The sequence below is a fragment of the Anabrus simplex genome, chromosome 1 (assembly GCF_040414725.1).
Source record: "Anabrus simplex isolate iqAnaSimp1 chromosome 1, ASM4041472v1, whole genome shotgun sequence".
Lineage (NCBI taxonomy): Eukaryota > Metazoa > Arthropoda > Insecta > Orthoptera > Tettigoniidae > Anabrus > Anabrus simplex.
Genome location: NC_090265.1, coordinates 543,898,663 through 543,912,967, shown reverse-complemented (window position 1 = coordinate 543,912,967; position 14,305 = coordinate 543,898,663). Strand labels below are relative to the sequence as shown.

At 38.3% G+C, this 14,305-nt stretch overlaps 1 protein-coding gene across 1 annotated transcript in view; it reads right to left on the bottom strand.

The window, feature by feature from the left end:
- LOC136869220 (protein transport protein Sec23A) overlaps positions 1 to 14,305 on the bottom strand; it is a 101,088-nt gene continuing 86,783 nt past the window's right edge. The window contains exon 16 of the mRNA XM_067144832.2: positions 1 to 1,323. Coding sequence (XP_067000933.1) covers positions 1,234 to 1,323 — 90 coding nt within the window. The 3' untranslated portion in view covers positions 1 to 1,233. The remainder of the gene's footprint in view (positions 1,324 to 14,305) is intronic.

Below are 14,305 nucleotides of genomic sequence, written 5' to 3'. Positions count from 1 at the left end.
TTTAAACTTTATTATCCAAATATAAACATTAAAAGAACAACGAACAAGTTTTATATAAATAATAGTGAATGTATTATTCGTAAATCTAGTACAAGTCATTTTATATCTCTTTTGAATATAGGCTACGTGTACAAAATATGAAGTGTACTGGTAAAGATTAGAAGTTGATATTATTTGTTCCTGAGACAGGAGATTGGATTTCAAGTTTTCCTCAAGGTACATTTTATCTTTTGAAATAGTTGCCTTTATAATTGTCTTTTCTTTTACATTTGTTTTTGTTTCATTATATTCTCTTTTGACATCCTATTTATATGGAACACTGAATGAAACACATTGTTACAATATTCAAATTCAGACGTTAAAGTTTACTTTCCTTCAGTTACATAAGTATTGGAAAAGAACAAACAAGCGACTTCCTTCAGTGGCAGTTGAGTTTATTGTATGTTAGAGACTCAGTAATCGCTTTAAAAAAAAAAAAAGTGATGCGACTGAGGAAACCATGCCACAAGTCCCCAAAGTTATTTTTCTGGGTTAGGGAATTGAATTCTGAAAAAAAAAAAAAAAGAACAAAAACACTGTTCAAGAGAAGAAAAATATCTGTACTAGTATAATTTTTTATTTCAGTTTAATGTAAGGCATATAATAGGCTGCATTTTAACTATTAGATGGCACTAAAAGCCAGAAATTGTCTCTTGACCTGACTTGTTTTTCTCTGTATTGAGTATTTTCTGCAGTCGACATATGGCATGGTTTCCTGGGCCGAATCACATATATATTACACACTCATATACATATCTCCACTCCATAACTTTTCCACCTTTGATCTCTGAGTCTGTTACATTGTTCATCACAATTTAAAAATACAGCAACATAGGCCTAGGTACCATTATTTTAGAATAAAAATTACAAAATACTTCTTGGTATATATGAGTTGAGGCAAGAATGGTATATTTTAATTTTGTGTAGAGTTAACTGCCAACAATACATTATGTAACCAGTTAGTGGGAAATCTCCAATTTGTGGGAAGATTATTTGCTACTCTAGAACTCAGTCTATCAGAATCAAAGCAAATTTGATATAAGAGCAGCACATTTTCCCCAAATCTTGGCATCATGAGATAATTTGTTAAAAAGATAAGAAGACAAACATCTTATCCATTTCATACTAATGCAGGGGTATTTTATCCTTGGATCAACTCCCAGTATATTTTATCATAATGGACTTGAAAGTATCTTAAGTTGTGGAAGACACAGCTAGTTTCTTGAGATGTTCCACAAACACTTGCAAACTTACATCATCTGTTAGAACAGGTTCTCCAGCCTCCTGCAAACCAAATGCTGTTATTAGTACTGTATCTTTCTGAAGATGGCTGCTCAGTTGTATTTCCTCTTAAAACCATCACCATCACCAAACAATACCGTATCTTTCTCAATATGCTAGTGATTCATATCATATCTGTAACTACTGCAGAAGGAACACTGAAAGATATACAGGCTGTAGCAAGAAAATGTATCACTGGTAGAGTGCATACTTTTGGTGGTGGTGATTATTATTTTAAAGAGAAGTACCAGGTGTCCGCAATTAAACGGACAGTGTTCAGCACGGCATAGCACGGGCTGTAATGATCGTAGGGAACTTAAATTTTGTAGGTATGCTGACTAAGCAATGCATTCGCGAATTATGGCACAAAAATTATTAGTTCAAACTCTTGCCAACAAGTGAAAATATGGCACTGTAATCAGAGGTAGGGTCGCAGAAAATGGCAGTAAAGATTAAACACATGATAACGGTGGTTCTGGCACATCTGTTAGGATTTATGGTTACAAACACTGTTTGATATGGTCTCCCAACTCAGCAACATGGTGCATCCGTAACACCGTAACACTGCATGGTCGACAGTTGCCCGTAGCATTTCGGATGAAATCAGAGTGATATGTCGTTTTATGCTAGCCTTCAGATAAGGCAGAGACTGGATTTATCCCTGATAAACACGTTCCTTCAAATATCCCCACAACCAGAAGTCACTTGAATTTAGGCCGGAGGATATTGAAGGTCACGCATCTGAAAAATGCCCAGAGATCAAGCAGTCATTACTGAAGGTTTCTCGCAGCAAATCTTTCACTTGGCGAGCGACATGTGATGTTTCCCTATCTTGCATGAAAATAACTGTGTGATTACAGTCACTTTCTTGCAGAGCTGGAATCGCATGTTGCACAAGGGGGTCCCTAAAACTTGCAGATGTCACTGTACACCTAACAGGCCCACGAGGGGTCATCTCCTCAAAGAAATATGGACTAAGAATGAAGGAGCTTGTAAAATCACACCACTCACAAAAGCTGAATGCAGTGGTTGTTCCTTCAACAACCATGGGACTGACACAACGCAGTTCCACCGAAAGAACATTCTGGCGTCAGAGTTACGGAAAATTGCATGTTCTGACTGCTTGCAGTGTCGTATTTTTGCCCAGTGGCAAGACTTAAACTAATAATGTTTGTGGCATAATTTGCGAGCGCATTGCTTGTTTAATATATCTACAAAATTTCAGGGACTCCTACGATCATAACAGCCAGTGTTGTGCCATGCTGAACACAGTTTAATTGTGGAAACCCAATATAAGGTGATAATCATCCTCTCTGAGTGCACATCCATTGCAGCTGTAAAATATCATTTTTAACTTGAAGATGATGTCTTAACAGAATTCTTCACAAATAATGAGAAGCTTTCGTGGAATAAAATTTCATACTCTATATCAGATAAATTAATTGAATACTCATTAAGTAGAGGTGGTAATCTCAATTTCCTTGCATACACTTTTTTTCCACTGTTCTGCAAGCTTGTAAATAACCTTACAGTAGAACAATCTGCAGATACTGGCAGTAGCGGCGATTGGGAATTAAAAGTGCGGGGGCAAAAAAGTATACAGACTATAAATAGTACCCGGGTTTGTGGGATATAGTGGACAAGGTGGGGGAGGCGGGGGTTATACATCAAAACTGAAGCCGGGCTGAGTGTCTCAGAGAGTTGAGGCACTGGCCTTCTGACCCCAACTTGGGAGGTTTGATCCTGGCTCAGTCTGGTGGTATTTGAAGGTGTTCAAATACGCCAGCCTATTGTCGGTAGATTTACTGGCACGTAAAAGAACTCCTGCGAGATTAAATTGCGGCTCCTTGCAATCTCCAAAAACCGTAGCAGTAGTTAGTGGGACATAAAGCCAAAAACGTTATTATAATTCAAAACTGAAGGAAAAAGCTACAAAATGATAATTTCTTATGCTCTCTGAACGAATTTTGACAGAGGAAGAAGTTGACAGTTTACCAATTCAAGTGCAGTAATAATAGTTTTTTGAGATTTTGATTCAATACTATACAATAAAACTTTTACAAATGGAACAATATTACACATTTATTACAATTAAAAAAATAATGTGAGATTATACAATTAAAAATAATTTAGTATTTGACTACACACTAAGAAACTAACAGATATTACAGAGACTGCCAGACTGACGAATGCGCATGGTAAGCGGGTGAATTAGACCTCAATGTCCATGACCTTAGAAGAAAGTATACCCTTGCTGCCCTTCCTCACACCACATGCAAAGTCTCCACTACTTGCTGTGGCGCTATACAAATTGGTTATACCCTCAATATTACTGACTGCCTTAGGAGAAACTGACATGGAGAGGTTATTCTGTTTAGTGTGTATGATGTATAATACAGAAGAAATGTCATCCAATTTTTGGCAGAATGTTATACCTATTCCCAAGAGAGCCAGTGCTGACAAGTGTGAAAACTACCACACCATTAGTTTAGTATCTCACACCTGCAAAATTTGAAGACGTATTATTTACAGAAGAATGGAAGGACAAGTTGAACGATATTTTGTGCATATTTCTGCTAAAATTTTTGTTAATAATTAAAGAAAATAAAGGAAAGAATTAGCTGATAAGACAACAGGGCTTATACAAATTGCTTGTTTTAATAATTCCTGGTTTCAGTCGGCTAAAATGGAATAAAAAATGTAACATTTTCTCCAAAAATTGAGGGGGCAACTCCCCTTCCCCTAATCACCGCTACTGGATACTGGTGCACTGATACCTGTATGTCCTCCACTGTTGTCTTGTAGCACTGGCCTTAAATCTAATCCTTCACTCAACCATGATGGAAGTCAGAGGGTGCCATGTCGGAACTATAGGCATGGTGTGTCATGAATTCCAACCTATTTGCCATATTTCCTCCTTGGTGGATTGAACAGAGTGATGGTGACATTACTGAGTTTTAAGTGACATACAACAAACCATTTCTTTATACATATCCAGTAATTCCTTAACTCGCCTATTGTCAGGAGACTTTGCCTTCACTAAGAAGTTCATACACAGCCACTTGAAGGTTTTCCAAGCTTTCACTTAATCTCATCCAACTTTTCTTCAAATTTTTGATCTCACAATAGTTCCCTGATAAGACACATTCTTGTAGTTTAGCAGCTGACATTATGGCAAAATGTTCCACTCAGGTATGGAATCCTTTTGAATTTCTTCTTTCAAGTACCTTTGCAAATTCAGATTGGGATAAAAGAATGAAAGATGAAGCCGCCTGGTTGAATTCTGCACCGATCATATTTTAGCCCTTGCTAACACTTGGTTCAAACACTACAAATGACAGCTGTATACATGGACGAGACCTGGAGACATGGGAAGGTATCAAATAGACTCCATTATGATTAGGCAGAGATTCTGAAATCAGGTGTTGGATTGCAAGACTTTCCCAGGAGCAGATGTGGACTCTGACCATAACCTGTTGGTAATGAAATGCCATCTGAAATTTAAGAAAGGAATGCAAGGAGATGGGATCTAGCCATGTTGAAAGAGAAGAGTGTGAGGGGTTATTTGAAGGAACATGTAACACAATGACTAAATGAAAAGGCTGAAGGAAACACAGTAGAGGAAGAATGGACAGTTATGAAGAATGAGATCAGTAAGGCTGCTGAAGAAAAGTTAGGAAGAAAGGGAAAATAAACTAAGAAACAATGGATAACTCAAAGGATACTAGACCTGATTGACGAACGATGAAAGTACAAGAATGCAAAAAATGAGGGCAGAAAAGAATACAGGCAAATAAAGAACGAAGTAGATAAAAGGAGCAGGGCAGCTAAAGAAGAATGGCTGAAAGAGAATTGCAAGGATCTTGAAGGTTGTATGGTTCTAGGTAAGGCAGATGCTGCATACATGAAAATCAAGGAAACCTTTGGAGAAAGGAAAACTAGGTGTGTGAATATTAAAAGCTCATATGGAAAACCACTTCTAGGGAAAGAAGACAAGTCAGAAAGATGGCAGGAATATATACAACAATTGTATGAAAGTAAAGAAGTAGATGATAAGGTTCTAGAACAAGAAGAGGTTGTTGATGCTGATGACATGGGAGACCCAATTTTCAGGTCAGAATTTGACAGAGCTTTGAGAGACCTATGTAGGAACAAGGCACCAGGAATTGATGACATACCCTCAGTATTACTGACTGCCTTAGGAGAAACTGGCATGGAGAGGTTATTCTGTTTAGTGTGTATGATATACGGAAGAAGTGCCATCTGATTTTTGGCGGAATGTTGTTATACCTATTCCCAAGAAAGCCGGTGCTGACAAGTGTGAAAACTACCGCACCATTAGTTTAGTATCTCACATCTGCAAAATTTGAACATATATTATTTACAGAAGAATGGAAAGACAAGGTTGGGTGAAGATCAATTTGGCTTCAGAAGAAATGTGGGAACGTGTGAAGCAATCCTGACTTTACATCTGATGTTAGAGGACCGAATTAAGAAAGACGAGCCCACGAACATGGCTTTCTTATATCTACAGAAGGCATTCAATAATGTTGATTGGCATAAGCTATTTGAGATTCTGAAGGTGATCGGGATCAGATACCGAGAAAGGAGAAATCTGCAATCCATACAAAAATCAGTCTGCAGTAATAAGAATTGAGGGCTTTGAAAACGAGGCAGCAATCCAGAAAGGAGTGAGGCAGGGCTGCATTTGTCCCTTCTCCTTTTCAATGTTTACATAGAACAGGCGATAAAAGAAATCAAAGTCTAAGGAGAGAAAATCAAAACCCTGAGATTTGCCGATGATATTGTTATTTTATCTGACTCTGACAAAGATCTGGAGAAATTGCTGAATGGTATGGACAGAGTCTTGGAGAAGGAATACAAGATGAAAATAAATAAGTCCAAAACAAATGTAATGGCGTGCAGTCGAACAAAGTCAGGTGATGCAGGAAATGTTAGTTTAGGAAATGAAGTCGGAAAGGAAGGAGATGAATATTGTTACTTGGGTAGTAAAATAACTAATGGTGGTAGAAGTAAGGAGGACATAAAATGCAGGCTAGCACAAGCAAGGAAGGCCTTTCTTAAGAAAAGAAATTTGTTCACCTTGAACATTGATATAGGAATTAGAAAGATGTTTTTGAAGACTTTTGTCTGGAGTGTGGCATTGTATGCAAATGAAACATGGACGATAACCAGGTCGGAAAGAAAGAAATTAGCTTTTGAAATGTGGTGTTACACAAGAATGAGATGAGATGGGTAGGTATTATCACGAATGAGGAGATACTGAATCGAAGTGGTGAGAGGAGATCGATTTGGCTAAATTTGACCAGAAGAAGAGATAGAATGATAGGGCACATCTTAAGACACCCAGGACTTGTACAGTTGGTTTTTGAGGGATGCGTAGGTGGTAAGAATGGTAGGGGTAGACCAAGATAAAAATATGACAAACAGATTAGAGCAGATGTAAGATGTAGTAGTTACGTAGAAATGAAAAGGTTAGCACAGGATGGGGTGGCATGGAGAGCTGTATCAAACTAGTCTATGGACTGACTCAAACAACAAGCCAAGTTTTGTATGGGTAGGTGCTGGATGTTTCCTTCTCGTGGGTTGTAAGAGCTTCTATATTTCCACTCTCATTTGATATAACGATCACTTGTATTTCAACCACCCCATAGGCAAAAAGAACAGCAAAATTTTGTAAATCCTCCCTGAATACCCATCAGCGTGGCAATGACTTTCAGTCTCCCATAGATATGCAACTGGTGGAGATTGTATTGAATTGATTCCAGTACTATGTTCATATTTCCATAGTTTTCTTTAAAATGAACAGAATGAGCAATGGGTACAGAAGGCTTTAAATTACCATTGTGCAGAAGAATGGCCTTCAAACTTTCTGGGTAAGAGTCGTTAAACCAGCCTCCAGCCTGATGCAATATATTGTTGTTTTAGTTCCTCAAGGAGATCAGGCACATTGTTACAGAAGACCACTGGACCATCTAACAAAAAGGCTTCTCTTTTCTTTCATTTTCTGTAATGGCAGATTGTGACATCTTCAATAAGATGTTTTTCCTTAAGTCTGGAGAAGTTCTACTTTATCTTATGGGAGTGAAAGATATCTAATGAGATTGTTGAGTTCATGTTGGGTAAACACTTTGGTTTATAATTAGATTATAATTATTCAGAATTAGAAGCACATTCTAATTTGCTACTAGCGAATACCTAGATCACATTCCATTTCTTGAAACATTTCAGTTTAATTTTCTGAAGGTTTTGTAATTGGTAAGCAGTCATTGTGTGGGACCAGCCTCCTTTGGGTATATGATTTTTTTTTCTTTCTGAGAAACCCATAATACCTATTTACACAACAAAAATAACAATCATCAGTGTGGTTTATTGGTTCCTGCCATATCACTGGTATGTCAAATGTGACATTTTCTTCTTTTGTACTCAGTTCCCTAAGTCCGTTGATTACCAAGAGGATCACCAAAGTACAATTGGTGCAATTAATTTCTGATTATATGCCGTTGTGATTTTGGAGTGAAGGAATTGCTTATGTAACAGATTATTTTAGACATTTTTGGGGCAATTAAAGCCTTTTGCTACTTGTACCTATTTCCCTAGAGTTTATCCAAATATGTTTGTAATCTGTAGGCATATGCTCAAATTCAACAAGGGATATAGGAGAAACTACATGCAGTAGTATAAGATATGGAACCACTCACCTTCTTAATATGATGTAAATTACACAGCAACACAAAATCTGTCTATCACGTAAGATTAACCATTACTAGTAAGACAAATGTGTTGCGTTCAGTATACAAACTGTGACTGAAGGAGATAATTCCATGTGGATGAAAAAGATAAGCTTTATTTATGACAGGAAATTGTATGTCAATAGTAGATAAAATACAAGTGTAATGAGTACCGTGCTGGAAAGTCTTGCAGTCAGCCACATGAAAATATACAATGTGGAAATTACAAATAAATAAGAACTATAACAGAACAAAAATTTTAGTGATAAAGTGCATTTTATTTCACAAAATTGCACTTACAGCAATTTGTTAGGCTGTCAATTGTAACATGATATCATTATGATGCTGCTTACAAAACAAGGCAGTACTTTGCACCTGTATAGTTTTATTTACGCCACTTAACGTCATCTTAATTCATAAAATTACCGAGCAGTTTTAGGCTACTTCTCATTAGCCATAACACACTGTAGGACAACTATTCTCTTGAACTAGGTAAACTGAAAATACTGATACAAAATTACAGTAGAACCTCAATTATACTTTCCCGGAAACTACGTTTTCCTGTATTATTCGTTTAAATCATGTTGTAAAAATCCCGCATTATCCATTCCTCAAAGAAACGATTTCCCGAATCAACCGTCCAGAAATGTCAGTCCCATCAATGCTAAATCCTCGATCACACGTTTTTCAAGTAACTGTATCTCATGCAAGGATGGCTACGGCATACTTAAGGATCTTGCTGTTAACCTCCCGTCATTGTGGTAATTAGAGGAAGTAAGCTACTGTACTGGAAAAGTGATTGGCGAGTGACCTTGCATAAGGGACCATCTTAGCATTGCATTCTGGTGGTATTGTTTTGAGAATCCTTGGAAATCATGAAGTAGTGAGTGTCCACAACAATTGGAATGAGACAGAGCACGTTTCGACACCTCTACTTGAAGACGGAGCAAGTTTCGTCAAATGTTCACAAACTTGCAAAACATCTACATTATGTCCAGGGTTAGATATATATATATATTTTTTTTTTTTTAAACTTTTTTTTAGTGTATCGCCGAAGAAGTTTTTGGCACTTCCCTCAGGGCACTGGGCTTTAAGGCAGGAATTGAAACTACTCCTTTTTAAGTAACACAAATTTAGTATTTTAATATTATCGTATACAATTGTGTTATCAAAACCAGAACAGATGTTGCACTTTACATACATAAAGCAATCCTTACATACATAAAGCAATCAGAGGTTTTGGGATTGTCTGTTACTGTTTTAGTCCTAATATAAGGCTGGGAATGCTGGCCCCGTGGTTTGGGGTAGCATGTCTGCCTCTTACCCGGAGGCCCCAGGTTCGATTCCCGGCCAGATCAGGGATTTTTACCTGTACCTGAGGGCTGGTTCGAGGTCCACTCAGCCTACGTGATTATAATTGAGGAGCTATCTGACGGTGAGATAGCGGCCCCAGTCTAGAAAGCCAAGAATAACGGCCGAGAGGGTTCGTCGTGCTGATCACATGACACCTCATAATCTACAGGCCTTCGGGCTCATAGCGGTCGCTTGGTAGGCCAAGGCCCTTCAAGGGCTGTAGTGCCATGGGGTGTGGTTTGGATAAGGCTGGGATTTTATGTTTTTGTGTTAAAATGTTATAAAAACTGTAGTTGCTTTATTTGCATACGTTACATTTTAGAAGTTTGTAGGATAATTTCACACTTGTACTGACTTGTACAGTGAGCGCGCTTTCCAGCTGAGCTCAAGGTCACAAATAACTGTAATTTCTGAAGTTTTGATGATATTCTTTCTCTTTCCACTTTGATTGTGATTAGTGACAGACAGAATTGAATACAACGCATTCGAGAACTTGAGAATCGATACTAACATTCGAAACCATATTCTCGAGTTCAACAGAACCTTTAAAAGTTGATGTAGGCCTAATTTATGCGGTATAAGATTTCCATAAACTGACTACGAACAGTACACACCGGTGACCAAATTACAATGGAAGATTAAAAAAAGGGATTTTACCATCATGTTGGGCGCTTTTGTATCTAATGTGCTATATTTTATTAGAGAATTAAAAACTACTTGTGGTCGAAAGTTGTTTGGCTTGGCGTTACAGGTATTAAATTTTTCGAAAAGTATGGTTAATCAAAGTTGCTGAACTGAAAGAAGTTTTCAGAGGAAACTGACGAAGTTTCCCTGGTAAAACTGAATGTAAAGTTTAGAGATTTTTTCACGTACCGGTATTTAATGTTTGAAGCCGGCCCTGCAGTCTAGCTTGCTTGCCCCTCACCTGGAGGGCCCGGGTTTGATTCCCGGCCAGGTCAGACATTTTTACCTGGATATGAGGGCTGGTTCCAGGTTCACTCATTCTATGATTACCTTTAATTGAGGAGCTATCGAATGGTGAGATGGCGACCCTGGTCTAGAGAGCCAGGAATAACGGCCGAAAGGATTCGTCACACTGACCATGCGTCCCCTCATAATTTACAGGCCTTTGAACCGAGTAGCAGTCGCTTGGTAGACGCGGACGGCCCATTGGGGCTGTAGTTTGGTTTGGTTTAGGGGTGTTTATAAGATTATAATTATACATGATATTTCATTTTTGTGATGTTTAGCCGAATTGTTGATGGTTCATTTGTTCCTGGATTTTCTGTTTTTCCATGTTGTATGTTTTTTTTTTTTTTTCGAGGTTCCTCCAAAAATGGAGAACCGAGGTTCCACTGTATATATTATTTGATCAACAAGTTCCATATTTTACGTGAATAATCCCTGCATATTAAAAAAAAATTGAGGCACGAAATTGGGATGCAGGTTTTACTTGCGTCAAGGTTGGCAACATGAATCCTAGTTCACATAGTTTTCGATGTTGGGTGTACAGTTATGCTTCATGTAACTGCATACGGAAGCCCCATATGTCATATTTAAACTGCATACGGAAGCTCCATATGCCATATTGAAACAGAAAACAATTCAGACTTTTAATTCAAGTTTCATTCTAATCAAGATTATGAAATTGTGATTATTTGAAGTTTTATTCTCCAGATACTTTTAGGGGCATCGTAAGTTCCATATTAGGAGTGTTAATATGTGCATTGATTTAATGATATGTATATTTACGATTGCCTGTTCTCACATTTGGCTGATGATACCACTCACCAGCGTCGAAACTAGTTCCAAGTAAATGTTATAACTTATTTAGTTCCGTTTAATATTAGTATTGAAAAGGTGGATTTTTAATTTTACTTATCTATTACCCTCAGGAAGTATACAGAGAAAGAAGGGTGGCCTGCCTTACAAAAGGCCTTGCTGGATGCCACTCAGAAAACTATCCCTGCCTCATCAACCAAAGGCAAACACCCATGGTGAAGTACAAAGTGTGATGAGGTTATAGAAGAAAGGCGTAAAGCCTGGACTAGGTGGAACCAACATAAAATTGAAGCCAATTATGAAGCCTTCCTCATGCAAAGAAAAGCTACAGCTAACACCATCCACAGAACCAAGAGAAATTACCTCAGGAGCCTAATGCAACAGACTGAAAATAATTTTCAGAGAAACAACTCAAGAGACCTGTACAAATGACTTAAGAAGCAAATGACCCAGTACACAGCTCCTACCCTCATCCTCCATGGGCCAGATGGAAAACTTCAACTGAACAATAAAGACTGCACCAAAACTCTTGCAGATTATTTCCAGAAGCTACTAAACATGGAGGAACCTAAAGAAAAGCTTATTTTCCATGAGCCTTCACACAGGAATCCTGATTTTCAACGACCTACGAGAGAAATAATGGACATCATCGGTGGTCTCAAGAACAACAAGGCTTCAGGTGAAGACGGCATAGTTGCCAAGATGTGGAAACATGCAGATGACCAGTCTTTGCAGAGCATCTATCAAATCATAAAGGACATATGGACAACAGAGACATTTCCTTGTTACAAATTACCTACAAGATCCTCTCTGTAGCCCGGCTAAATAGAGTCACCACACAGCTAGACTCACAATTAGGTGAATACCAAGATGGTTTCTGTAAGACTAGATCTTGTCCAGTACAGATACACAATCTTAGGACAGTTCTCAATTACAAAAGCTGAGATGGACATCCCTGGGTGGTGGTCCTAGTAGATTTTCAGAAAGCTTATGACTCTGTGGACAGAGACACCCTTTTCTCCATACTATGGGAACTTGGTCTGGATGGGAAGGCACTACAATTAGTTCAAGCCACTCTGAGAAACACGACGTCCAAGGTCAGGTTCAGAGGTGAACTATCCGAAAGCTTTCCAATCAGAACAGGAGTTAGACAGGGTGATGGTCTCTCCTGCATTCTCTTCAACTGTGTCCTGGAAAAGATCATTAGGGAATGGAGAACAATGCTACCACCAGGAGCTGGACTGAAGCTTCGGTACAAGAGAGACAACCTCATGGTCCCATGCCTAGCCTTTGCCGATGACCTCATTCTACTGGCAGACAATATAGAGGAGGCTACCTACAACTTATGGAGTCTTTATAGTGTAGCGGTTAAGACTGGTCTGAAGATCAGCATCCAGAAGACTGAATTTATGACCAATATCAAAGAGGCCCCTTCTATAATTCCTCTCGCAGACACTATCATACGAAAGTATCTGCAGTTAAGTATTTGGGAGAATGGATCTCTGCGAATAAGAGTGAGAACCTAGCCATAGATATCAGACGTACCAAGTTTGAAGGGGCTTATCACTCCTGTCGTACGGTAGTATCCATTCATCTAAGTGCCTCTCCAAGAACCTCAAACTCAGACACTACGACTCGGTCATCAAACCATCTGTTCTGTATGCTTCTGAGTGCCTTGTAATGGCCAGGAAGGGCCCACTCAGAAAGCTAGAGTTAAAAGAGAGGAAGATCCTGAGGAGGATATTAGGACCAGTCAGTGAGGAAGGAGGCATTTACAGAATCCGCCATAATGATGAACTGTATGAACACCAGGACATCGTCACGTCTATAAGGAAAAGGCGCCTGACCTTTTATGGACACTTGGCCTATCTGGATTCCGAAAGACTCACCAACAGGATATTCACAGTAACAGGAAGAGGCAAGGCTTCTAAGAAAAAATGGATCACGTCAGTTACGTTGGATATGGAATAAGTAAATATTCCACTGGGACAAACTCATGACCGACTACTGTTCCGTCAAGCTATCCGATAGGGAGTTTTCCCAACGTCCCTTACAAGCAAGAAGACTACAGGAACTAAGTGGACAGAGGAGAGAAAGCTGGCTCATAGTTAGCAAATGAAGGAGTATTGGAAGAAGAAGAAGAAGAAGAAGAAGAAGAAGAAGAAGAAGAAGAAGAAGAAGAAGAAGAAGAAGAAGAAGAAGAAGAAGAAGAAGAAGAAGAAAGCAACAACTTTACCGAAGAGTAGATACAAGCCCCGTTGTCCTCAGTAGGACTAAACGACAAATAATAATAATAATAATAATAATAATAATAATAATAATAATAATAATAAATTACAAGTACAGTTCAAGAAAAAGTGTTGTCAACAGAAAATGACATAACAGAAAATTACCAGTAAACTATCCAGCCCAATAAATGCTCATTAAAGAAGTCCTAAATAATTTACAAAACAATTAAAATATATTAATAATAATAAAAATCATGGGAGCACCGAGTGAGTGGCCATGCGGTTAGGGTCACACAGCTGCGAGCTTGCATTCAGGTGATTCTGGGTTTGAATCCCACCATTGACAGCCCTGAAGATAGTTTTCCTGTTGTTTCCCATTTTCACACCAGGCAAATACTGGGGCTGTACCTTAATTAAGGCCACAACCTCTACCTCCCCAATCCTAGCCCTTTCCCATTCCACCATCGCCAAAAACGTTCAATGTGTTAGTGCAATGATAAACAAGTAGGAGAAATTTTTAAAAATGGGAGTAGTAATAATAATAGTTGACCCTATGGGAGCATGATGTAACAGAAAGTTAACAGACAGTGTAGCCAGTTGGACACATGCTAACGTCAGAGTATTACACCACCTTTCATTCTATGCTGGATGAGTAAGGAGTGAGGAAGCACTGTTCGAGCACTTAATGAAGATAGTTCCAAATTTCAAGTATTTAAGGATTTAAACAGAATTCAAACATAAATATTTAAACATTTCTAAATCTATTTTTAAGTGTGATTTGATAGAATCTGATGATGTTCGTTCAAGAACAAAACATGTCATTCTATTTTTAATGAAGTTGTCTTTTGTTTTTAGGTATATGTTATTATA